Source organism: Anabas testudineus, chromosome 21 (genome assembly GCF_900324465.2).
Source record: "Anabas testudineus chromosome 21, fAnaTes1.2, whole genome shotgun sequence".
Classification (NCBI taxonomy): domain Eukaryota; kingdom Metazoa; phylum Chordata; class Actinopteri; order Anabantiformes; family Anabantidae; genus Anabas; species Anabas testudineus.
In genome coordinates this window covers 8,524,560-8,549,323 of record NC_046629.1, presented here as the reverse complement: position 1 = coordinate 8,549,323, position 24,764 = coordinate 8,524,560, and the positions used below count along the sequence as shown (strand labels likewise).

At 41.3% G+C, this 24,764-nt stretch overlaps 1 protein-coding gene across 14 annotated transcripts in view; it reads left to right on the top strand.

Annotated features, from left to right (window-relative positions):
- Nucleotides 1-24,764, top strand: part of mycbp2 (MYC binding protein 2) — a 53,324-nt gene that overhangs the window by 12,331 nt on the left and 16,229 nt on the right. For 4 of the 14 annotated variants that reach the window (XM_026376146.1, XM_026376144.1, XM_026376138.1 and 1 more), the window contains exons 8-52: nt 154-250; nt 347-420; nt 1,921-2,059; nt 2,265-2,341; nt 3,582-3,786; nt 3,929-4,093; nt 4,233-4,391; nt 4,525-4,729; nt 4,853-4,998; nt 5,501-5,611; nt 5,937-6,041; nt 8,107-8,226; nt 8,378-8,459; nt 8,678-8,795; nt 8,937-9,295; nt 9,457-9,629; nt 9,870-9,995; nt 10,214-10,341; nt 10,497-10,588; nt 10,700-10,834; nt 10,950-11,033; nt 11,132-11,228; nt 11,334-11,526; nt 11,681-11,955; nt 12,387-12,608; nt 12,803-12,994; nt 13,960-14,166; nt 14,296-14,433; nt 14,552-14,730; nt 14,813-14,955; nt 15,080-15,180; nt 15,278-15,496; nt 15,871-16,093; nt 16,541-16,659; nt 16,745-16,832; nt 16,936-16,985; nt 17,087-17,259; nt 17,424-17,568; nt 17,697-17,903; nt 18,028-18,083; nt 18,159-18,274; nt 18,929-19,026; nt 19,954-20,070; nt 20,751-20,891; nt 23,838-24,062. In XM_026376146.1, the coding sequence (XP_026231931.1) occupies nt 154-250; nt 347-420; nt 1,921-2,059; nt 2,265-2,341; nt 3,582-3,786; nt 3,929-4,093; nt 4,233-4,391; nt 4,525-4,729; nt 4,853-4,998; nt 5,501-5,611; nt 5,937-6,041; nt 8,107-8,226; nt 8,378-8,459; nt 8,678-8,795; nt 8,937-9,295; nt 9,457-9,629; nt 9,870-9,995; nt 10,214-10,341; nt 10,497-10,588; nt 10,700-10,834; nt 10,950-11,033; nt 11,132-11,228; nt 11,334-11,526; nt 11,681-11,955; nt 12,387-12,608; nt 12,803-12,994; nt 13,960-14,166; nt 14,296-14,433; nt 14,552-14,730; nt 14,813-14,955; nt 15,080-15,180; nt 15,278-15,496; nt 15,871-16,093; nt 16,541-16,659; nt 16,745-16,832; nt 16,936-16,985; nt 17,087-17,259; nt 17,424-17,568; nt 17,697-17,903; nt 18,028-18,083; nt 18,159-18,274; nt 18,929-19,026; nt 19,954-20,070; nt 20,751-20,891; nt 23,838-24,062 (6,624 nt within the window). The remainder of the gene's footprint in view (nt 1-153; nt 251-346; nt 421-1,920; nt 2,060-2,264; nt 2,342-3,581; nt 3,787-3,928; nt 4,094-4,232; nt 4,392-4,524; nt 4,730-4,852; nt 4,999-5,500; nt 5,612-5,936; nt 6,042-8,106; nt 8,227-8,377; nt 8,460-8,677; nt 8,796-8,936; nt 9,296-9,456; nt 9,630-9,869; nt 9,996-10,213; nt 10,342-10,496; nt 10,589-10,699; nt 10,835-10,949; nt 11,034-11,131; nt 11,229-11,333; nt 11,527-11,680; nt 11,956-12,386; nt 12,609-12,802; nt 12,995-13,959; nt 14,167-14,295; nt 14,434-14,551; nt 14,731-14,812; nt 14,956-15,079; nt 15,181-15,277; nt 15,497-15,870; nt 16,094-16,540; nt 16,660-16,744; nt 16,833-16,935; nt 16,986-17,086; nt 17,260-17,423; nt 17,569-17,696; nt 17,904-18,027; nt 18,084-18,158; nt 18,275-18,928; nt 19,027-19,953; nt 20,071-20,750; nt 20,892-23,837; nt 24,063-24,764) is intronic. The other 10 variants (XM_026376139.1, XM_026376145.1, XM_026376141.1 and 7 more) reach the window with 10 other exon arrangements.

The following is a 24,764-nucleotide window of genomic DNA, read 5'->3' as shown; positions in this document are numbered from 1 at the left end:
TTTCTTTAAAATGTTTCACACTTTTCATTTCGTCAGGTGGGTTCAAATAGGCATTGAGTATGTACAAAAATTCTGGTCACATGCTATGTCTATCATCTTAGAGTTGACCCTTCATATGACTTCAGTTATATGTGATAATGATTGTCTCTTCAGGGATACTTGTTGTATCGAGACACAAGTAATCACAGTATGTCGGCTGTCAAGATCAATCCTGAGACTCTGGAGCATGAGGGGACTGTCACCATGCCAGGTACTAAGAAGAAACCTCAAGGTGGTTGAGTCAACCATATCCCAGCTAGTCTAAACACAGTATTCACTCTCTTATTGTATTTTTGTGCCTCTGCAGGTCAACACTCAGATGGACAGAACATTATCTTCACAGACGGAGAGTACATCAATCAGATTGCAGCCTGTAAAGATGTAAGTTTCATGGTCTTGCCAATCTTTCTCAAAATAAGGACATTTTTGAAAGTGGAGTTTTAAATGTATTTTTTATCAGAGGAGAGCATCTTCACTTCTCCAGTGGAACTGTATTGCCCATGTATCCTGGACACAAGTTTGGAGAGAGCTGACTTCTTTGCTTTTATATTCTTTTAACATTACAGTGCTGTTCAGTTCCCTGCAGCAGTCTTCAGCATGTGATTCGGGTTTAAAAAGTCTTTGACTTAGCCACTGACTCATCCAAAACTGCACTGCAGATTGATTATGATACAGTTGATACAGTCATTCTCAGAGGATTTTTTTCCAGCTTTTATGAGCAGTGCTCAGAATGGAAGGGAAGAGGTACAGGGAACATGACTGTACATGGCCAGTTGATTATGAGTGCTGTCAAATTCTCTCCTACTAATCATTTTTATCTATTTTTCTTATGCAACTGAGCTAGCCTTTTTAGCTAAAATGGGTTGTTTATTCATTGAAGACCAAATCTTTTGTTAGTTAAAATGAGGGCCGTTGCTCCTCTTGATTTCCCTGTGAAGCATCTGCCATTTTCCTCTACTGTTGAGACCCCTGTGTCCCTTTTAAGGATTCTCAGCTGATCACCAGCTGTGCCACAGAGGGGAGTGTAGCTGTGTCTTTATGTGTTTGTGCTGTGTCTTCGTGTGTGTGGCAGTGAGAGTGATGGCACTGCATGTGGGTATTCTCCAGAGAGCTTAATCTCACAAGCAGTTATCTGCATAAGCACTCTGTAATGTGAGTGGGGGAGGGGAATATGTCAAATATCCACATATCCTCTGTTGCAGCTAGCTTTCACCCTGAATAACAGCTCCTAAGCTAATCAAATGGGTGGGATACTGTATCTGTATAGCAGAAGGAGGAGGATGGAGGAGTCCTCAGAAGCTGCATGCATTGTTAGTGTGCAGTGAGCAAATGCAACCACTACACAGAACACTTACAGTTGAAGGAAACCACGACACACACATACAGTACAGTAAAGGGAGCTTAGATGCTGGGACGAAGAATAAAAGGGCGGTGTGGGTAAACTGTAGTAGGTTAATGGATTAGTCAAAGGAAACATGCAAAGGTGACATGCAGGAAAAAGAAGTGGGAATGGTAGAAGAAAGAGGTCCTCATTTAATGATTCGTATGTATGTGCTCTACAGGAATTAAAACGGAATAGATTAGTCTGTCATTACCACACAGTGAAAACCAGACCACTAAAACACAGCCCTTCATCCCATTTTTATATTTCTTCTGTCTCACATTTGTTTTCCCGTTATGTTCCTCTTTTTTATTTATTCCTTCCACAGCCACATGTTGATGTTTTAATATTTATTTGCTTTCTAACTGTTTGCAAGTTGCAAGAAGTCTGTACTCATATTCATGGACCTTTTTGCTCAGAGTTTGTTAGCTGAGCTCTTAATCGTTTGTGTCATGGAAATAAAAAAAAGCATTTCCTCTTTTTGGCCCTGGCTCCTGCAGGATGGCTTTGTGGTGCGGATCTATACTATGAGCTCAGACCCAGCCCTGCAGCAGGAACTGCAGCTGAAGCTGGCAAGGAAATGTCTGCACGCCTGCGGCATCTCTCTCTTTGACCTCGAGAAGGATCTGCACATCATCAGTAAGTGTCAGAAAGATTCACTGATATCTGTATGACTAAAAAGTGATTTCCCTATGCATATGCTGCATATGTTTCTTTCTGACATACTGCATATGTGATGACAAGGTTGTATGTTTGTCAGAAATTGTTCAGAACACAGGTTTAAAGCACTTTACAACTTTGTCTCCTTGTGTATTTGAGTCTAAATAGTACGTTGTTCTCTCAGGCACAGGCTTTGATGAAGAGGCTGCATTGCTTGGGGCAGGCAGGGAGTTTGCTCTGATGAAAACAGCCTCAGGAAAGGTGAGAGTGAAAATCTTCTTTATTCGTGTGCCTAAAATGTTCAACCAAAATGAGAGTTGGAACATGTTCAGCTGCTGAACAGATTTTTTTCTAGGCAGGCCATAAACTTTAGAGAACCTGAAGAGGGTAGTGAACTTGGGGGGAAATATCTATAAATTAATTTAGTGTTTTATGCCTCTGTGGCACATTATCCACATAATCATTTTATTTTTTAGTTGTCTCATGATCCTTGCACTCCTTACGGTGCTCCAGACCCAGCTCTTGTTAGTGGTTATGTGCACACTGAGCTTATAAAGTGACAGCCTTGCTTAAATAGCTGGAACTGATTAGCTAAGCAGTGACTCTGGCCTTTCTCCAGTATAATGTTCACTTTCAGGAAACACAACAGGGCCAACTGCAAGTGAGTCTTTTTATTTTCATGAAGTTACATAAAAGTATTTGTAAGAACAAAATAATACATTTCAGTGGAGATGCAGTAGACGGTATAGTGCACACAGTGACTACAGAAGTTGTTGCAGGAATTACCTCTTTTTACCACTTGACTGTTAGACTGGAGGGGCTTTATGTTCGAACAGAGTAGACCAGTAGGGAGGCAGCGCTTTGTCGAAGAAGATATTTCACATTTTATTCAGACCAATTCAGTAAGATGAGAATGTGAGAATGCCAACTATGTACTTTGTAGGGGGTGTGTGGAGGGTGTGGTCGTGTGTTTCTGTACTTTAGGTGTGGTGCTGTGTGCTTCTTATGTAGATAGCAGTTTAGGACAGTTGCCTGTTGCACATTTTTGTGTCTGTCTAGCGGCCTAATCTCACAGCACACTTTATCTGTAGATTACGCTAACGCAGACTGGCTGGATGAGTAAAAATAGGAGCAGCTGACGTGTACAGTGGCACTAAGGTCACTCATCACTTGGACTGGACGTTGTTCCAGGCATGTGATATCACTGACAAAAGTCAAAGGTCCACTGTTACTGACTCACAAACTTCTCTCTGCATGAAATGCTCTTGGAAGTGTCTAATTTGCAAAAGGTATATGAGATGATTAGAATTATAAAAATCTCTAACCTCAATTAGCATCCTTTGTACCTGCATCATCATAATCTGATACGGTTGTCCAGGCTGTGTTTAGATTGACAGCATCGGTGCATAAATAAAATCCTGCTTTCTTCAAATATTGACAAAAAATGTCTTTCAGTGTAATTGAACGTCTTTGAACATCTTTACTCATCTTTCTTTCTCAGATTTACTACACAGGAAAATACCAGAGCCTGGGTATAAAGCAGGGAGGACCATCAGCAGGAAAATGGGTGGAATTGCCTGTTACAAAGTCTCCTAAGATCGTTCAGTTCTCAGTGGGCCATGATGGTTCTCATGCACTGCTAGTAGCTGAGGATGGAAGTGTGTTCTTTACAGGCTCTGCCAGCAAGGGAGAGGATGGAGAGTCCAGTAAGACAACATTCAATGATCCATTCTTTGCAACCCCAACTTATAGAATCTTTACAAACATATGCAACTTTTGTCAAACACAGTGTCAAAACTCGATATTGGCTGAAGCCCTAGAGATGACGTCCGTTGTTTTACTTTTCAGCTAAAAGCCGTAGACAGCCTAAGCCTTACAAGCCTAAGAAGATGATCAAACTAGAGACCAAGACAGCAGTCTATACAGCATGCAACAATGGCAGCAGCAGCATTGTCACCAAGGATGGGGAACTCTACATGTTTGGCAAAGATGCCATTTATAGTGACAGCACATGTGAGTTGATTTTCAGATTCTCAATTTTTGGGGATTTCTATGAAATATTTGGAAAGAAACCGATTAAAAACATTTAAGAAAAAGCCTACTGGGGCTGTAAACCTTTCACAGTTTGAGCCAACCTCTTTCCTTTCCACAGGCCAGGTTACAGACCTGAAAGGTCACTTTGTAACTCAGGTTGCCATGGGAAAGGCCCATACATGTGTTCTGACCAAAAGTGGTGAGGTGTGGACATTTGGGGTGAATAACAAGGGCCAGTGTGGCAGAGACACTGGAGCCATGAGCCAGGCAGGGAAAGGTGAGAAAATGTACAAACGCATGGCAGACAACTACACATAACAGCATATGCTTTGTCTTACATACATGTACATGGACTTTTTAGTGCAGTCATTCTATTGCCTATTGTCCTTTTGGGTTTGCTTTTATTATAGCATTTGGTGTGGAGAGCATGGCTACAGCCATGGATGAAGATCTGGAGGATGAGCTAGAGGAGAAGGAAGAAAAGAGCATGATGTGCCAGCCAGGCATGCACAAGTGGAAGTTGGACCAGTGCATGGTGTGCACTGTGTGTGGAGACTGCACTGGCTACGGTGCAAGCTGTGTCAGCAGTGGAAGACCAGACAGAGTACCAGGAGGGTAAGAGGGCACAAACAGTAGAAAGCTCTTTAATATTCCAAAAATGGGAATCTAAACTACATTTTTGTTTATCACAATGTGACAATATTTCTATCTGTGTTTGTGTTTCTCTCCCTCAACCAGTATCTGTGGCTGTGGGTCTGGAGAGTCTGGCTGCTCAGCGTGTGGATGTTGCAAGGCCTGTGCCAGGGAGCTTGATGGTCAGGAGGCCAGACAAAGGGGCATTTTTGATGCTGTGAAGGAGATGATTCCCCTGGACCTGCTATTAGGTATGCCACCTGATATCACATGTGACTTCATGCTCCCTCCGTTTAACTCAGTCATACAATATTTACACCTCTCCCGTCACCACTTTCATTATTTCCATTTTGCTTTAAACCACACAGGCTGATGAATCATTTTCTTGCACACACATACATTATGTGAGATTACAATTATAGGTAGTGTTCTGTATATTGGATCCTGCTATTGATCAGAATAAATTACTGTGGGGATGTGACCAAGCTATATATCCTCCTGAGCTGTTCCTTGCACTGCTTATGCTGCACATATGATGGTCTGTTGCATTTGCTTGGTTGCATTATTTTGCCCAACTGTCACTGCTCATCCTTTATTTTATTCTTGTGTTGTGCAAAGTCATTGCTTCTCTGTCACGTCTCTCCATCATTCATTGATGTGTGTCTTGTTTTGTTCTGCTCTGCTCCGTCTTCACTCCTCCTCCTCCTGCATCCTCTCTGGGCTGCCTGTACCTGGGGCCTTTTGTGTTTTCAGCTGTACCTGTCCCTCCCCCTGCAGGAGTGAACATCGAGGAGCACATTCAGATTCGTCAGGAGGAGAAACGACAGAGGATCAATCGCCGTCACCGACTGGAGGAGGGCCGAGGTATGAATCAGGGCTAGCCAGACTGGGACAGCATTTAGCAAAAGGCTATGTGTTTTTTGTTTGCTTTAGAAAGTTAAAATATACTGTACATAGGTACAGGGAGAGTGCAAAGGTGGGAGTGGGCGTTAGTGAATAGGGCGAAGCTAACAGTACGCCCATCCTATTTAGTTTCTGTTAACTTCTAGGTACTGTCTGAGCTTGGGTGTTGTGCCTTGGTGACTTCCCCCTTGCTTGTGTGTGTGTATTATTGTGGTGTAGTATTATCATGTGTTCTTTCCCATTTGTGAGCATTGTGCATGCATGTGAAAGTTTTTTTCTCCCCCAGGCCCCCTTGTTTTTCCTGGTCCCATTTTTATGAACCAGCGTGAGCAGGCCCTAGCCAGAATAAGACCCCTTCAGGCACTAAGGCATAAACGGGACAAGCACAAAGGTACTATGGTCTTCACTAACTCAATGGGTGCAAAGACACCCCTTTTGACTCATCTCCCAATTTGGCTGTCCCGTCCACCTCCTCTCTCACTCTCTGAAGGCAGGACTCTTGTGTCCTCACCAGGTCTTATGGTAACAAAAAAAAAAAAGCAGCCTGTTGGCATAAAGGACTCAGTGTGACTCACAGTGGAGGGATGACTCTTAAATCTTTAGACTGGGTTCAAGTCCAGTCTCTTCAATAGGCTTGTTCTCTTTCACATTTGGTTATTTTGTGTTATGTGTCAAGCATCTTCACATAGCCAAGAACTGCATATTAGATATAACAAAGATTTGGTATCCTATTCTAACAAATTTCCGCGTTTAGAAGTTTTAATTCTTGAAGTGGAATGCCTGCTCTGCTTACTGCAGTTGTTTGGACCTAAATAGAAACTAGTGTCTTTGTCTAAATGGATTTACCACCACTTTCATAGTAACTGTTTGCCACTTGATGGGCAGAACTGCAGGATTACAAGCAGACAAACAGCTGGCAATGGGGAGCGGAAGCTTTGATGAACAACAAACTGAGAAAAGTGACACAGACAGATTGAAGCAGTGATGAAAGTGTTAAAATATGTATAGATGTAAAGTATTTCAAAGAAATGGGTTTGAAAAGCACTTACAAAACAAAAGACTCACAAACATCCATGGACCTGTTTTTTCAGCTTGTTGACCATCAGGCATGTGAGTTAATAGTGCTATTTGTCTGGAGAAATCGTCTATTTGTACAGAACCATGGTTCAAGCACTGAACACTTCGATATCACGTAGACTGTTTCGATAGTTCCTGTGTAATTACTCAAAATATATCCTGCATTTCTTGTTTTTCTTGTCATTTTTGTGAGGTTCTCAGGCCTTTGAATCTTATCTTTGAAATACAACTGGTTGTGTAGTGGTTGTGTTGTCCTTTTCTCCTGTCTAAAGTTAGGAAGACATATAGTGACACTTGTGACCTGATGAATTCTACAGTTACTATAGACAAAAAAGTAAAATATGAATGTTGAAGAAACATTTTTGCAGTTGAAACACACACACATTATTTGCACAAATGCTGTCGTGTGTGCATATCACCAGGTTTCTTGATTTCACAGGGTTTTGTGAAACATCTGTTGGATGTTTTTGGCTGGGTCTACTTTTTGGCCCCTAGTTAAAATAATAGTGTGCCCTTGTTGGGCATCCTTTGAGCATGTCAACCTACTGTGTATATAGAAACTAATTTTTAATATAAATGGGTTATTTATTTGTCACACATGGAATTAATTAAGTAATGTCAGTTATGAATATGAGACTTCATTGAATCACTTTCCTGTCACTACCTCCTCTGAGCATCCTTCTTCATCGTGTCACACTATTGAAGTTGAATGGGTTCTTGTTATACACGCAATGGACTTGGTCTTCCTGTCTAGCACTCAAAGCAGCTTTTGTGTGCTTTCAGTGTCATTGAAGAGCACTTTTATGTACTCACCGACAATGACAATTGTGTCCTTGAGCTAAACTTTCAACCCCACTCTATAATTGTTTGGGCCACGATCTAGTTAAAATTATTTACCATTTACTGTAAAAAGTATTGAAACCTAAATGTCACCTTGGCGGTCTCAGTCACAGAGGTGTTAACTACAGTAAGCTGGTTCCTGGTCCAAAGAGGTGCTGACAGTCGTATTTGTTATAATGCATGGGTGCCTATCCAGCTTTTTCCACTCACCTTCACCGACCTCATACACAGGGCTTAAGGTGAACCAGATTTGCTCCTCGCCATAAAAAAGAAAGTCAAATAATTTATAGTCTGTCCATCCGTAACAGGACTGGTTGCCAAAAGCCTTTCTGTTGTAGAGGTTTTGTCTCCTCCCTTTTTTTTTTAGTTTGGCATGCCTTTCCCTTCTCTTCCAAATTTCTTTGAGTTCTTTTTTCCCTCCAGCTCCGTTTTCCAGGACTGTGCAGAGATCTCAACCTCGGCAGTGTGAAGTTGTTACTATACCTCACTTTCTTGTCTTTCTCTACACAAATGTGCTGACTTGAGTGTTTACCTTGTAGATGGTAGCAGTGAGCGTGGAGAAAAGGATGCCAGCAAAATCACCACTTACCCCCCTGGGGCAGTGAGATTTGACTGTGAGTTGCGAGCTGTGCAGGTCAGCTGTGGATTTCACCATTCAGGTAGGTTAATATCTCTTGCTGCTGTTTCTGGTCAGATACTTAGGAACTTTGTCTCTGTATTATGTGGATTAAATATCAAAATATGTAAAGAAGAAGATGCTGACCTTGAAGAGGATGAGAAAGTAACAGTCATGATAATGCTGCTTTACAGTGGTGTTGATGGAAAATGGAGACGTCTACACATTTGGTTATGGCCAACATGGGCAGCTCGGACATGGAGATGTCAACTCCAGGTACAGCTTCTGTTGAATTACATGTACTTACACAATACAGCTTTCTCATTCATTTCATCTTTGTCATTTAAAAATTAAATAATTAATGTTAAAAGAATAGACGGGTCATTCTAAATGCTGAGTGTGAAAGAAGAAGTTTGAATTCCATTACAAACCTCATAAAACAAACTGCACTCACTATGGGCACAGTTTCTTAACTAGATGTCTCTACCTGCTAGGGGTTCTCCAACTCTGGTGCAGGCGCTTCCAGGTCCAAGTGTCCAGGTGACAGCTGGCAGTAACCACACAGCTGTTCTCCTCATCGATGGGCAGGTCTTTACATTTGGCAGTTTCTCGGTAAGAAAAAAAAATAAGAGACAATTTCTGAAATCTAAAACTTCATATTTACCAATAATAATGATTATATCCTACACATGTAGAGGTGTAATGGGACACAAAATATTTTAGAGAGTAAATATATATAATTTTGTTTACCAGAAAGGGCAGCTGGGCCGGCCAATTCTTGACATGCCCTACTGGAACGCCAAGCCATTTCCCATGCCCAACATTGGTGCCAAATATGGACGAAAAGCTACGTGGATTGGAGCCAGTGGAGACCAGACCTTCCTGCGGATCGATGAGGCTCTTATCAACTCCCATGTCTTAGCTACTTCAGAGATCTTTGCCAGCAAACACATTATTGGCCTTGTGCCTTCCTCTGTGTCTGAGCCGCCTCCATTTAAATGCTTGCTTATCAACAAAATGGACGGAAGCTGCAGAACCTTCAGTGATTCTGAGCAGGAGGACCTGCAGGGATTTGGCTTGTGTCTGGACCCTGTGTATGATGTCATTTGGAGGTCAGTCTAAGGACTATTCATAGTGATAAACAAAAGTCTCTTTGTTCAGCTAAAGCATATATATTTATTTCCTGTTTTAAACATTTTGTAAACCCTTCAGTCAGTCCTAATTTTATTCCTTTCACGTGTTACTCTTGACCGTTGCCCTCTGTGTGCTTTAGGTTCTTGCCAGCTTCGAGAGAGATGTGGAGCTACAATGCAGTGATAGCTGATGCCAGAATGCCCTCTGCTACAGATATACAGTCTCGCTGTAGCATCTTGAGTCCAGAACTTGCTTTACCCTCAGGATCACACGCCACAACCACTCGTTCTCACGGAGCCCTACACATCCTTGGTAATTGTTTGGTGTCCTCAGGAACCACTAATTTAGTGTTCCATTTCCCATCAGTTTTTCTTCCCTTTTGGTGCTTTTAGTAACTTGAAATTGCTGTAGTTTTGTTTTTTCATCAGTTCCTGGAAAACTGAATTTAGGAAAAGATTTGCTCTAGATCAGACCTAAACAATTATTAAGTGCAGGAATTTTTACTAGAGGTTATGTTTATTGATGTTTGTCATTAATCGGGTGTCCACATAGGTTGCTTGGATACACTGGCAGCCATGCAGGAGTTGAAGATGGGTGTAGCCAGCGCAGAGGAAGAGACTCAGGCAGTGATGAAGGTCTACTCCAAGGAGGACTACAATGTGGTGAACCGCTTTGAAAGTATGTTGATTCTCTGCCTAGAATACATGATAAATTGCGTATGCTATAACAAACTGGGTCATTTGTCAAAGTGTTAATTTCATGTTGTGATTATATCAAGCCAGTCCGACCTCTTACCTGTCCTTTAAGTCAAAGCTGCTGCTGCTGTGATCGTGGATAAACAGCAGAGCTGCTTTGTACCCTGCACAAATGTATTGATTCAGTGTGTGATGTTGTAGGTCACGGCGGTGGCTGGGGATACTCTGCCCACTCTGTGGAAGCCATTCGCTTCTGTGCAGATGCAGACATCCTGCTGGGTGGACTGGGCCTGTTTGGGGGACGGGGGGAATACACTGCCAAGATAAAGGTGAGCAGTTCTTTGTATGTTTGTAAATAATAATAATAATTGACCATAATGACTGTATAGCTTGAATAATTGCATTTTAATACATACATATGTGGATTAAGTAGACCCTCAAATTACTGGCATTCAAAATATATTAACCCATTCCTGTTCTTCAGCTTTTTGAGCTAGGACCTGATGGGGGTGACCATGAGACAGATGGTGATCTGCTGGCTGAGACTGACGTGCTAGCATATGACTGTGCTGCCAGGTATAGTTTATCTATTCCTCATGTCACTTTCATGCTCTCAGAAGTTTTTGAATATAAGAAAATGTCATTAACCAATGTGATTGTTATGTGTGATGGTTTTATTATTTTTAGGGAGAAATATGCCATGATGTTTGATGAGCCAGTGCTGCTGCAGCTGGGCTGGTGGTATGTGGCATGGGCAAGAGTGTCAGGTCCCAGCAGTGACTGTGGCTCCCATGGACAGGCTACCATTACCACTGATGATGGGTAAAACTTCTGTATTTAAAAATAAAACATCATACACGTCATGTGTTATTTGGTTACATTTAAATAGTGCGCCTATATATTAATTATAACTTTTAATGGTTGTTGTCCCCTTTAGTGTTGTCTTTCAGTTCAAAAGCTCTAAGAAGTCGAACAATGGTACAGATGTTAATGCGGGTCAAATACCTCAGCTACTTTACAGGCAAGTAAAATGTCTTACTTTGTGTAAAATCTTGTCTAAGGACTTGTCATCAAGTAAATATGTAAGGAATTCATAAACATTTTTTTATTTAACATTAGGCTTCCTTCAAATGATGGCAATGCATCTAAAGGGAAACAGCAGACCAGCGAACCAGTCCATATCCTTAAACGCTCCTTCGCTCGTACAGTCTCAGTGGTGAGTACTGTCTCTGTAGATTCTGTAGAATTTTTCGCCACCTCCTTCTTGTTAAGTCGTTTTTTATAACACCATTTATGACTGTCAACCTTTTTCGCTTTTTAGGAGTGTTTTGAGTCCCTGCTGAGTATCCTTCACTGGAGCTGGACCACCTTGGTGTTGGGTGTAGAAGAGCTGCGTGGGCTCAAGGGCTTCCAGTACACAGCGACCCTGTTGGACCTGGAGAGACTGCGTTTTGTTGGCACATGCTGTCTCCGCCTCCTCAGGGTCTACATCTGTGAGATCTTCCCCATTGCTGGTAGGAAATTTGAAAACTTTTCCCAGTTTTTTTCATAATGTAATAATGGCTCAGTTATGGATGCCAATATTCATTGGTAATATTGTATTAATTTAGAGCACAGCTCCTTTAAAGATCTTAATTTTTCTTTTTCTGTCTGTTGTTTGATTTATAGCCAGCACCAAAGCTGTGGTGGAGGAGTCAAGCAAGCTGGCAGAGTGTGTGGGAAAGACACGCAGCTTGTTGAAGAAGATCCTGTCAGAAGGCATGGACAACTGCCTGACCAAGCTGGACAATGATCCTCAGGGCTATTTGTCTCAACCACTTACTCTGCTTGAAGCTGTACTGCAGGAGTGCCACAACACCTTCACTGCCTGCTTCCACTCCTTCTACCCAACACCAGCTTTGCAGTGGGCTTGCCTCTGTGACCTACTCAACTGCTTAGACCAGGTAGTTTACTTTGAAAGGTTTTTCTGAATCCAAGCAATTAGATATATGAGTTTATGACTATTAAATACAAATTGTTTAGTATATACTACATGAAAGAAAACAGAAAAATGCTTCATCACAAGCTCCCAGAGTCTAAAGTGATGTTATGAAATTGCTTGTTTTGCCTGATCCAAAGTGTGAGCTGGCAAATGTAATAAACAAAATACAACAGCTGGAGCTGTTTTCCAAGCATTTCATCACTAGTTTTTTAATAAAACATAAATACAGAAAAATCCAGCATGCTAGTATCTAAGGAGGTAGGAGATATTCATTATTATCTAGGGGGACTTCACAAGGCTTTAAAACTGTGTTATTTATAGTGTTTCCTTGGTTCTTGAGTATCAAACAGGTTTCATAAAGTCTAAGTCTTTCTTGTTATACCTGTATTTTAGGACATTGCTGAAGCCAACTTTCGAACATCCAGCAGCCGCCTGCTTGCGGCCGTAATGTCCGCTTTATGCAACACCTCAGTGAAGCTGACATCCATCTTGCCCATTGCATATGACGGGGAAGTGCTGCTGCGTTCACTGGTCAAACAAGTCAGCACAGAGAACGACTCTGCCCTTGCTCACCGCTTTCCTCTCCTGGTGGCGCATATGGAGAAATTAAGCCATGTGAGTTTTCTCACGTTATGCACTGTACATCAAGTATCCTCACTTCAGAGTGGTGGACACGAGTACCAGAAAATTTTTCATGTGTACTGAATGTGGCAGCCTCTGAGCATTACATTATGCTCTTCTCGTAGAAATACATCATAGATAAGGTAGATTAATACAGTGATCACATTTGTTTATGTCGTGTTCCTTAGACCGAGGAGAACTTGATGGGTATGACTAGTTTCCGTGAGGTATTGGAGAAGATGCTGGTGATTGTGGTGCTGCCAGTGAGGAAGAGTTTAAGGAAGGAGGTGGAGCTATTCTCTCCACACCTGGTCTCCAACACCTGTGGTCTTCTGGCCTCCATTGTCTCTGAGCTCACAGCCTCAGCTTTGGGTTCTGAGGTAAGTTATAAAATGCTGTACAGTGCCCAGGTCCAGTGCACACTTATGTGATCCTAGCAAGCCCTTTTTAAGAGAGTTTTCCTCAGGAACATACACAGAACATTAATATGATGTATGTTTCTATTAATATTATCTATTAACCTCTGTTGTTTCTGTTTTAGACATCAACATAGCAATCATTTCTCCCTTGCAAACCTTTTCTCAGATTTGGGTTTTTCCGTCTGTATCACAATTTCATCCCTGCACAATACAGCTTTATAAGTTAGAGATGAGATTATAATAATGCTACCTTATTTTTCTTTCTTCCTTCCTGTTGTCAAAGTTCCTTTTACTTAAAGCTCTTTTGTTATTAAAGTAACTTATCATAGTGACAGACACACTTACTTTATTGTTGTCAAAAACAGTAACAGAAAGGGGGGGGGGCATTTTATTTGTTATTGTTTTTTACAGCAGAGTCATTAGTGAGTGGGAGAGATGTCTGTTGCCCACCCTGTCTCACACTATTCATTTAATTATCATCACTCATGCGTTCCAATGCACTGCAGTCAGGACTCTTTAGATCTAGTTGTCATAGTAACGTCTCCCTATGACGGTGCTAGACCACTGTTTCTCTCCTCAGTCTGTTGTCAGGGGAACGACTCTTCCTCCCTAGGGCACCTGGATAGATCCCTCTGCAACAGTGTCTGTCTCTGTAGTCAGCTGGATGATATAAATAGAAGTAGTTTTCTTTTACCCAACACGTGTGCTACATGATATGTTTTATGTCAGATAGTTTATATCAGTGTCTTTTTTTGAAAATCATTTTTTTGCTGCACTCTTTTGTCTCTATACATTGCAATCCCGTATTTTATTGTTTTCTAATATTCGCTGTATAACTTAGGAAATCTTCAGCTCTGTGTATGGCACTCTGTAGTCAGCTGGATAATGTGATTTAGTAATCTGGGTAATTGGTTTTTGCTCTTTAGGTTGATGGGGTGAATTCTCTCCACTCCGTGAAAGCATCCCCTAACCGATTCACCAAAACAAGCCAGGGCAGGAGTTGGAACACAGGCAATGGCTCTCCAGATGCCATCTGTCTGACAGTGGACAAGCCAGGCGTTGTGCTGGTGGGCGTCTGTGTCTATGGAGGAGGGGGCATCCATGAGTATGAATTAGAGGTGCTGGCTGATGATGTAAGTGATTATAAAAAATTATCTGTTTTAAATTAAATTACATTTCATGTGGCTTCTGGCATCACTTAATTAGTTTGGAAGTCTTGTCATCCCACTGTTTTGTATCACTTTTATTCTCCAACCCTTCAGGCACAGACAGAGCACCCAGGGGACTCAGCACATTCTCACAGGTGGACATCTCTTGAGCTAGTGAAGGGTACCTACAGCACTGATGATTCTCCCAGTGATATTGCTGAGATTCGCCTGGACAAAGCTGTGCCACTCAAGGTACATAGATTGGCAAGACAAAAATACATATCCATTTTCTTTAGAAGGTACAGTTTTAAGACCCCTTTGCATTATAAACCTTATTTTAAAAGTGATACAATTGCTGATTTTATTACAGGAAGGAGTAAAGTATGCTGTCCGGTTAAGAAACTATGGCAGCAGGACAGCTAACGGTGATGGAGGTATGACCACAGTGCAATGCTCTGATGGTGTTTCCTTCACCTTCAGCACCTGCAGCTTGAGTAGCAATGGGACTAACCAGACCAGGGGACAAATCCCACAAATTCTCTACTACAGGTAAACGCAACACCAGCTTTTTGTAATATCTCACTTCTAAAGTATCTATTTTTTCTAACTTGAGTTGTTCTCATGGCTGAAGGAGTGAGTATGATGGAGATCTCCAGTCTCAGCTGCTCAGCAAAGCCAATGAGGAGGACAAGAACTGCAGCAGAGCCCTATCTGTTGTCAGTGCTGTGGTCAGAGCTGCAAAGGATCTGCTTCACAGGGCATTTGCTGTTGATGGTAAGCACAGTGAACTTGTACTTGTATTAGAAAAGCGTTGGTAATTGTTCTAGAGGCAATTGTATTGTTGTATTAGATATGTTTAGCCTTTCGCCAGCTTTATCTGTGTCCTTTGTTATTTCAGTGGATGATATACCTGAGTTATTAAGCTCCTCCAGCCTGTTCTCCATGCTCCTACCCCTGATCTTGGCTTACATTGGTCCTGTAGCTGCATCTGTACCTAAGGTAAGTGGTCAAACCAGGAGCACAAACCCTTCATATTACATTGTTTACTGTCTCTCACTGATTGGTTCCTTTGAAATTGCTCCTTTTTTTAATACAGGCTGCTGTAGAGGTCTTTGGACTGGTTCAGGAGTTGCTGCCTGCTGTCTCTGCTCTCAACCAAAAATATGCCCCACCCACCTTTAATCCAAACCAGTCAACAGACAGCACGACTGGCAACCAGCCTGAGCAGGGCCTGTCAGCTTGTACGACTTCGAACCACTACTCAGTAATTGAGAGTGACCACCCTTACAAGCAAGCCAGTGTGACACAATACAGGGTGAGGTGTCCTTGATGTATTTACTATTTAGCAAGTATTGGATTGATGTTGAATTTGAAACATGCTCCTAAACCTTGATTTTAATTGGTTGCATTAGAGGTTAGAGGTTCCACAAAATTGAAATATATCAGCTGAAATTAAAATACATTTTGAAATAAATCTTTTAGATAATCTTAACATATTTGCTTTCATTTGACATAATTGTATTGTAGGAAAAAAGGTCAAGATCTAACAAGATCCAACTTTCCCCCAATAAGACTACGTCATTTTGGCAGATCCTCACATGGTCTTAGTTCCAGCTGCAGAACACATGTTCCCTTAAATCTGTGAGAAGGGCCATGTTTTTTCATACAGACTGTCTCACCTTACATCAGGTATCATTCCCGGATTGTGTCCGTTGGACCACCATTGAGTTTGATCCACAGTGCGGCACTGCCCAGCCAGAGGATGTCCTACGTCTGCTCATCCCAAGCCGAACCCTCCATTTGTCCAGCTTGGGGAGCAAACCTCTGATCCATGACACCATCAACACCTGGACTGAGCTCAAGAAGTTTTCGGGCTCCACAGGGTGGCCGACAACTGTCCTTGTGCTGCCAGGTAATAAAAGACAACAGTATTGGACATACTGCTTGGAGTTTTACAGCAATGTAATTGTTAGTTGCCTAAGCAACTTTCTCACTAAGAATTCAGCTAACTATGGCAGCAACACTTCCTCTCAGCTCTGTAGCACTCAAGTTCTCACAGGGGAACTGAGGACAGAAGAATGCAATGCATAAATTTGTGATTCTGACAGCACTAACAATAATTATGATGAGAGGAGTGATTGAGTAGTCACATAATTCTAAACCCAACAGTTATTTTTGCAACCTAGTTATTGTTAATTGATCTTAATTGTTCTCATGTGTGTTTTAATCTATTTAATGATCCTTTACTAATCCACCTTTGACAGCAGGCAACCATTAGTTTACCAGTGATTGCTCACAGAACTCTTCCCACATGCCTTGGTTTAAACTGCTGTTGTATTTTTGTCCTCTCTACTTTCAGGAAATGAAGTTTTGTTCTCACTGGAGACAGCCTCAGATTACGTTAAAGATGAGAAAGCTTGCTTCTACGGATTTAAGTGTGTGGCTGTGGGATATGAATTTAATCCAGGCCCAGATGAGGTAAAGACCCATGTGAAACGTACTGATTAGATTAGATTAGTGACTGATCATGTACCTCTCTGACAAAGCATTTTGGACATTTCAGGGTATCATACAACTAGAGAAAGAGTTGGCCTACCTGGGCAGCGTGTGTGCTGCAGCACTGATGAAGAAAGACCTGGCTCTCCCTATAGGTATGGAAAACTAGTTAAATCGATCTTAAATCTTGATCGTATTATTCTGAATAATCTTAAAAGGGCGAATCATTCATGTTTTTAAAAATATCTCTTATTTCAGGCAATGAATTGGAGGAAGATCTTGAGATTCTTGAGGAATCTTCTTTACAGGTATGTCAAATTCAAATATAATCTCTGTAATCTCTGTGTATTTTTCTGTTTTTAATGTTTCTTCAGTGGACTTCATTTTTGTTTCCCGTTCTCTCATCCAGGTGTGTAAGGCCCATTCAGGGATCCTGGGGAAGGGTCTGGCTTTGTCTCACTCTCCCACAATCCTGGAGGCCCTGGAGGGCAATCTACCACTCCACCTTCAAACCAACGAGCACTCTTTCCTTGAGGACTTCATCACTTGTGTGCAGAACTCAAGTGGAGGACGTCTAGCCAGGTGAGGTTTTGTGTTCTGCTCAGTTCTAGCTGTCTCTTGTTCATTCTTGGTCATTGCTGATTACTTGGCGTAGTCTATGTTTTTATTTGATATTCCCAGATTTCATTAAAGATTACAGTCATTAGTACCCATTTTCTCTCCCTTTGTTCTGGTGTTACATCCAGGTGGCTGCAGCCAGATTCTTATGCAGATCCCCAGAAGACATCTCTGATTCTGAACAAAGATGACATACGCTGTGGATGGCCTGCGACTGTGGTTGTTCAGACCAAGGACCAGTATGGAGATGTTGTTCATGTTCCCAACATGAAGGTCAGCATAACTCTGTCTTAAACAGAAATTATAACATAATTTCCTTCTGCAGTGTCAATGTGAAAAATGTAAAAAGCTTACGTTGGTATTCTACCTGTTTGACTTAATTTCCTTGTTTTGCATCCCAGGTGGAGGTAAAGGCTGTACCTGTTTCCCAAAAGAAGTCTGTGCAACCTGAGAATGTGAAGAAGCTGCAGCGGCTCCCTGGAAGCTCTTCCCCCTCATCTTCTGGCCCTGACCTGACCTTTGGAGGTCTACCAATGCCGAAGCTGGAGGCCACATATGAGCCGATGATTGTCAAAGAGGCTCGATACATTGCTATCACTATGATGAAGGTTAACCTCATGTACCTGCCTCGTTACATATTCACAAACTTGTTTATTTACATTTAGGCTGCTGTTTGTTGCTATATTTTGGTAGACATTTTGTTTTAGTTGTTTCCTTCTTTGTTGCTTTTAGGCATATGAAAACTACTCCTTTGAAGAGCTGCGCTTTGCTTCCCCCACCCCAAAGAGGTAAGTGATGTAATGCAAAAACAAAACAAAATTTCTAGTGGCATACTATCTACTTATTGATTCTTTCCTATACAGACCCAGTGAGAACATGCTGATTCGTGCCAATACTGATGGAACCTACAGTGCCAACTGGACTCCAGGAGCAGTAGGCCTCTATACTCTCCATGTCACCATTGATGGCATTGAAATTGGTAAGTAATTATTAGAGTCCATTGTAAATATTTTCCACTTCCACAGGCTACAAAATATAACTCAACTACAATGCATACTGATTATTTAAAGAGTAGTGTAGTTAGATTACATTTCTTTCAAGCTGTAATGTAAATGCATTTTTTATGCTATAAAAGACACCAGAGGAAAAGATATTCTGAGCACTGCTCTTAAGAATTTAGTTTTTTTATACACTGCATCAAATAGTGTCGCTTTGCCACAGACTACACTAAATAATGAGTGTCAACAAATCTGAGCGGTTAAAAGTTAGTTGACAGCCTTTTTTTCAAGTTTTATTTTGTGTTTCAGTATATCATTCTTGCTCAATTGTTGCACAAGCACCGTGTGAGCCACTGTCAGCAGCAACATCACACATTGACATGGTGTACTTCAGGTCAGCTGTAATTAACGGTGGTTAACACTAATCCTGGTCTATTCGGTGTGTAGCAGGTTTGTAATTATAACGCTGTAGTACATTATTTGTGTATTAATAGTGTGAAACTGGCCATTGTGATCCATATTTCCTAGTTATCCATATTTTAATGTAGTGTATATATATACATATTTTTATCTGACTTGTACATTTTTTTTATGATTTGTAATGGTTGTTAATATGCACTTTTTTTTTCATTTAGATGCTGGTTTGGAGGTAGAAGTTAAGGACCCTCCCAAAGGCATGATTCCACCAGGAACACAGATGGTCAAACCAAAGGCCGAACCTCAGCCTAGCAAGGTGAATGTTTTTTCCAAACACAGGCATCTGTCAACACATGCTCCTGATTGCACCACAAAATATAAAACCATTAAAACCCTCATTAATCAACACTTAGCTTGAACACTGTGAATTGGGACCTCAGTTGTTTCTGGTGTTCCCCTCTTTGCTTTGGTTTGATTAACCCGATAGAAGCATGTACAACTGTTTCCAGCTGAAAGCCACAACAATGGTTTGTGAACGTATGTGTGAATGAACGTGTTAACAGATTCAGATCTTTAGAAAGGCAAAAATGCTACCGAAGTTCCAGAGTTGGCTACTAAACTGCAGTACTTAGACCTGCTTTACATTGTACAGGTATTAGGAAAGGGGACTTCCATTGGATGTTGCTGTTGTGTCAAATCCACAAACAGATTTTACTTGTTATTACAGCATGTTGTTCATTGTACATTCAAACATACTGTTGACTGTTGGTACTGTATCACCCTTGTACTTGAAGTGCACTGATGGATTATTACTCTATACTAAATTAATCAACATCAGAAACTACTTCAAACGCTGAGAGTATGTCAAACTGATGTTAGGCTTGTCGAGGTCATCATCATTTTGTGAAACTTGCGGCATGTTGACTATGCAATCAATAATGGGGAAACAAGCAACAATGTGGCCCTGAAATCAACACTATATTTTCCCACGGAATGTCTGTTCCATGATTTCCCATGCACCTCTAAATTCATCCAACTGAGATAGAGCTACTAAAGTTTCTTCATCTTTCGCTGTGTGTATGTATCTACTTGGAAGCGGGCTCTGTGTGGGCTACTGCATGCTATCTCCCACCGTCGACTCGTCCTGCTTCCTCTTCTTTCTCCTCCTGCTGCACTTGTCTTTTTTTCTTTCTGTTCTCTGCTCCTGCGCTCACAGTCTCCATCTCCCCTCTGCTTCTCTCAGGTCCGCAAATTTGTGTCCAAGGACAGCGCAGGCCTGCGTGTGCGTAGTCACCCCTCCCTGCAGAGTGAACAGATAGGCATAGTGCATGTCAATGGCACCATCACTTTCATTGACGAGGTAATTGACTTTAGACCAGGCAGAATATAAATTATGCAGAATATAAATTATGCTTTAAGCTATATGTACTAGCTGGGGCACTGTCCACCTTTATTCTATTTCTATGTTTCTTCTTAAAACCAGTAAGGTCTGAATCATAAATATTGTAATCCTAGTGTTTTTTTTTGTTTGTTTGTTTTTTTTTAGATTAACTGTGACTTTACAACTTTGAGTCTACTTAGATGTTTTTTTGTGTATAATATGTAATTAATTCTCTCAGTAATGATTACTACTTTCTTTCAAAGCTTATAAATTTTGGCACTTACTTTATGTTGCTTCATACTCTTGCAAGGCTTTCTGAGGCTACATGAAAGGCTTTAATGCCTGCACCATATATCCAAATCAACACTGTTCACTTAAATCTAAACGGAAAAGTAACTTGATGATTACACAGTAATCAACCACATATTCAGTGTATTCACAAGTCTTGAACAATTTCTTACTCCCACACTTGGTTGCAGCACTAGTAACATTTTCACTTGCTGTAACCTCAACATACAGACCTGTAGTTGGACTTTCCTGCAGCCTCAGAAGTGATGTGTGTGTGTATGTGTGTGTGAGTGTGAGGGTGCTGCTCCTCCTGTTTCCATAGTAACAGGACAGCATGGCTGTGCTCTGTTCTGTTGCTGGTTTTCCCATAGATCCACAATGATGATGGTGTGTGGCTCAGACTGAATGATGAAACAGTAAAGAAGTATGTTCCCAGCATGAATGGGTACACTGAAGCCTGGTGCCTCTCTTTTAACCAGCACCTGGGCAGGAGCCTACTGGTCCCAGCTGACGTAAGTAAAGATGGCCTGCTGAGAGGTCTGACTCAGTTTAATAACAACAGAGGCTCCTGTGCTCATTTGGGGAGAAGCTGTAGGATTACCTTTTGTTGTTTGATGATAATGGGTTTTCAAGAAATTATTGGCTTTTGGCACCCACTCCCCAACTGTCCTTGAAGCATGGTGAATTGAGAACTTCGCCACAGTGTAACGATGGGGGTGTTCTCTTGCATGAAAGGTCTATCACAGCAAAAGTGATTATGAAACGTTCACTAACACACTGTGCAAATGAACAGCAGCTGGGAGCATGCATGCATTAACTCATGTTTGAAGGCAGAAATTTTACCATAACGTGGCCATTGTGTGACACAAACAACGCTCATATGCCTAGGAAGTATATGTTTAATGGATTGAACTAAGCCCCAATGCAGGAATTGACAGGAAGGAAAACGGTAGCAAAGGACCAATTTCATCCTGTTGTGAAGATGGTTAGTGTGCACTGTGCAGTATTTCTCATTGCCTCTCACGCACTACAGCATGTGACAACAAGGGTTTCTCTCACGTTTTGCTCCATGCCACAAAAACCGCCGTAATATGCCACAGAATCATAGAAGAAATATGACCGCATGTGATTCAGAACATGGATATTGCAGTAACAGGGAAATCGTCAGAATGATTACATGTAGGTATCCTGGTGGTTTTATGTCATGAAGCAATTTCTGCTCCACAAAAAGTTTGAATGGAAATTGTACCTTTACTGCTTTACAATTCCACCTTTGCATTGGGATGCTTTAGGTGTTCGAAGGCTTCTATGTAAGGTCTATCTGAACAGCATGACACACTACATCATCCAAGTGGGGAATTTTTTTGGAAGTTTCTTCTTTATATGCATTTCATTTGGTCATGGATTTGAAAACGACTCTGTGGTGTTTAGAGTTAACTTTCAATTATTTTTCCTGCCCCCCCAACTGGGTTTTGCATTTTTGAATGCATCTGGTTTTACCCCTAATTATTAAGTATTTAAACATTTGACAGACTGTGCCTTTATTTGCAGTTCCTCAAGGCCCCTCTTATCAATGTTCCACAACAAACATGCCTTTCTGACACCAGTCAGGTCATTTTCTCTCTTTTTCAGTTTCTTTAATAATTTTCAACTTTGGAAATTTCAGAAGAGCCAGGCCAAATTCTTTTCTTCCAAAAAAATACATGAACACCTTTCCCCATCTTGTTTTCTCTCCTTTCTCGGGTCATCTACTGTTTCTTGACTGTCTCATGATGTGTTGCTCAGAATGTCTTTAACGCTAGCCAAGGAGTCAGGGATATCGGCTTTTTGTCGTGGACCCCTTTAACTATATTCCCGCCAAAGGTGAGTTATATTAAGGAAGGATAAATACATAGCTTGACTGCTCCAAATCTTATCACATATATGTTACTCTACTTGTCCTCTTGAACCCCTTGTGAATCACGTTTAAAAGGTCGATCCACAGTTGCATGGTTGTCTGTACAGTGATGATACAGTATGTCAGCAGCCACCACTCTTACAGCCTACTGCAGTACTCACATTTGGGATTTAGAGAAATTACTGCTCAAGCTTGTATGTTGCATGGGGTTGAAGATACTAATGTGCAGTTGGTTGCATGAGGTCTTGTTCGAAAGGCTTGTCCTATATACATGTATATATACTTGTACCCTTGTGTGTCATAGCATGCCTCCCTCTAGATGATGTGAAAACAAGTGAACACTGTGCTTAATTTGAGTAGGCCCATTGTCTGTTGGTCATTTAATCTGTATAAATCTTTAATACAATGTTGAATCCATAAGTTCTAAATACTGCAACCACTTTTTAGCTATATTGAAAATTAGTCACATGTATGTGCATTACTAAGGGTGGAACGGTTCACAAAATGTATGGTTCGGTTCACATCACAGTTTTAGGGTCACATTTTCGGTTTGGTACGTTTTTGGTAAAGCAGGGTTAGAGTGTTGCCACTTTCAACATGCTTTTCATTTATTGCAAAAACAAACATTTGGCTGTTCTGGCCTTAAAATAGGATCCAAGACCATAAGGAACAGATGATTCTTGTGATGTGACTGATGCACTAAGATCATATGCTTATTATCTGTCCCTGTTGCACAGTACTTGCACACAATGGCTGTTTTATTTACCACTTATTTTTGTCGTCAGCAGGTAACACTAAATCTCTAATGCTCCAGCAGCATTAGAGCTCTCTAAGCTACAGCAGACAGATAAAATGCTGGTGGATCCTCTAACTGTCTTGTCCACTTACCATTTTGAAGACTGACAGCTGCACTTGACACTCCATCCATGCCAGCACTGGCACAAGTTGGCACAATGTTTTTTTCCCCCAAGTTACTATATTTAGTTTTTTTTTTCTGTGCACACAAACCAATTTCAAATGAATTGAACAAGACGTAATTGCTCAGATCTGAACCAGAAAGCCCCCCTCCCCCCATTCTTTGAACCGTTCAACCCTTATACAGTACATACATTTTTAATATCTCGGGGTAAAATGTAGTTTGTGAATATGAGTTACAAATGTTGTGGATGAAAGTGTATGCAGGTCTAAAGTCATAATTTGAGTGATTTAATTGTAAAATAAAAATCTATTACCTGAGAGAGAGAGAGAGAGAGAGAGAGGGAGAGAGGCAGGGCTTCTGGCAGGAATTTAAAAAAAAATAGTTAAAGGAAAAAGATGAAGAACAATACCTCTCTTCTCATCTAAGTAGGTTTTTCCCAAAATGTTGAACTACTGCTTTAAGAGCTTAACAACCAAACTTCATATGTCCAGGTGCTCTTAAATGATGGGTTATTGTGTTTATACCTAATCTTCATTATCTTCAAAAACATTATTTATTCATGGAAGATTGGCGTCCATTGTCCTGGTTTGCAGCCTGCTGATGTGTTACACTGTCTCTGATCCATGCTCTTACCTCTTGCAGGAGGTCAGGGACCAATTGGAGGAGAACGTAAAGGAGGTGAGCAGCTGCCCTTCCCAAGAGGCCCCCATTCGGGTGCAGAACAGGGCAGGGCAGGGCGGCGGCCCGGGGCTTTATAAGGTAGTGAAGACCGGCCCCTCTGGTCACAACATCAGAAGCTGCCCAAACCTTAGGGGTATCCCCATTGGAATGTTAGTACTTGGCAACAAGGTCAAGGCCATAGGCGAGGTACGCACTCACCCCAAATAATGCAATGTGTTTTTTGTGGCTGGAGTCTGTCTAGATAGCTGCAGTTAATAGATGTTGGCCTTAATTCTCAGAAAGTAGAGTGCCCTCCATGTCCTAAACTGATTGTAAAGATTGTGATCTCTCTTTCTAAGGGGAATACATCAGGTGCTTCTGGGTGTGGGTGTGTGTTCCTTTATCCTTCCACATGTTGAGGTGTTAACAACTCTGTGGCTGCAACATTTTAACATTTTTCCCGACTCACTAATTAAGTTTGTGTGTAAAATCATTGCAGTTTCAGGGTGTCTTCATCAGCCACCTTAAGTCTTATCACAAAATGCTGGAGCCGCACTGTTCCTTGACTGTACTTTTCCTGCACTTTTAACAAATCTGTGAATACACTGTATAAATTATCTTTGGCCTGGTGATGAGTGGAGCCTCCCCTCTTTTGGAAGTGACCTGTCATTGGCAGCTGTGGTGTGTCATGCTGTTCAATAGTTCCTCTCTGAGCCTGTGCTGGAATGCCCTGTCTGGATCTGAGAGGTGCAGCCTGTGCATACTAATTCTTTCATCTGTGTGTGTTTTCCTAAATGACAATATTTCAAAAAGTTAAGAAAGAAACATCCTCCTGTATTTACCTTTCAACAAGCTACCCCCTTCTAAGAGCAGGTTTTCTCCCAGTGTCTGCTGATACACAAAATCAAT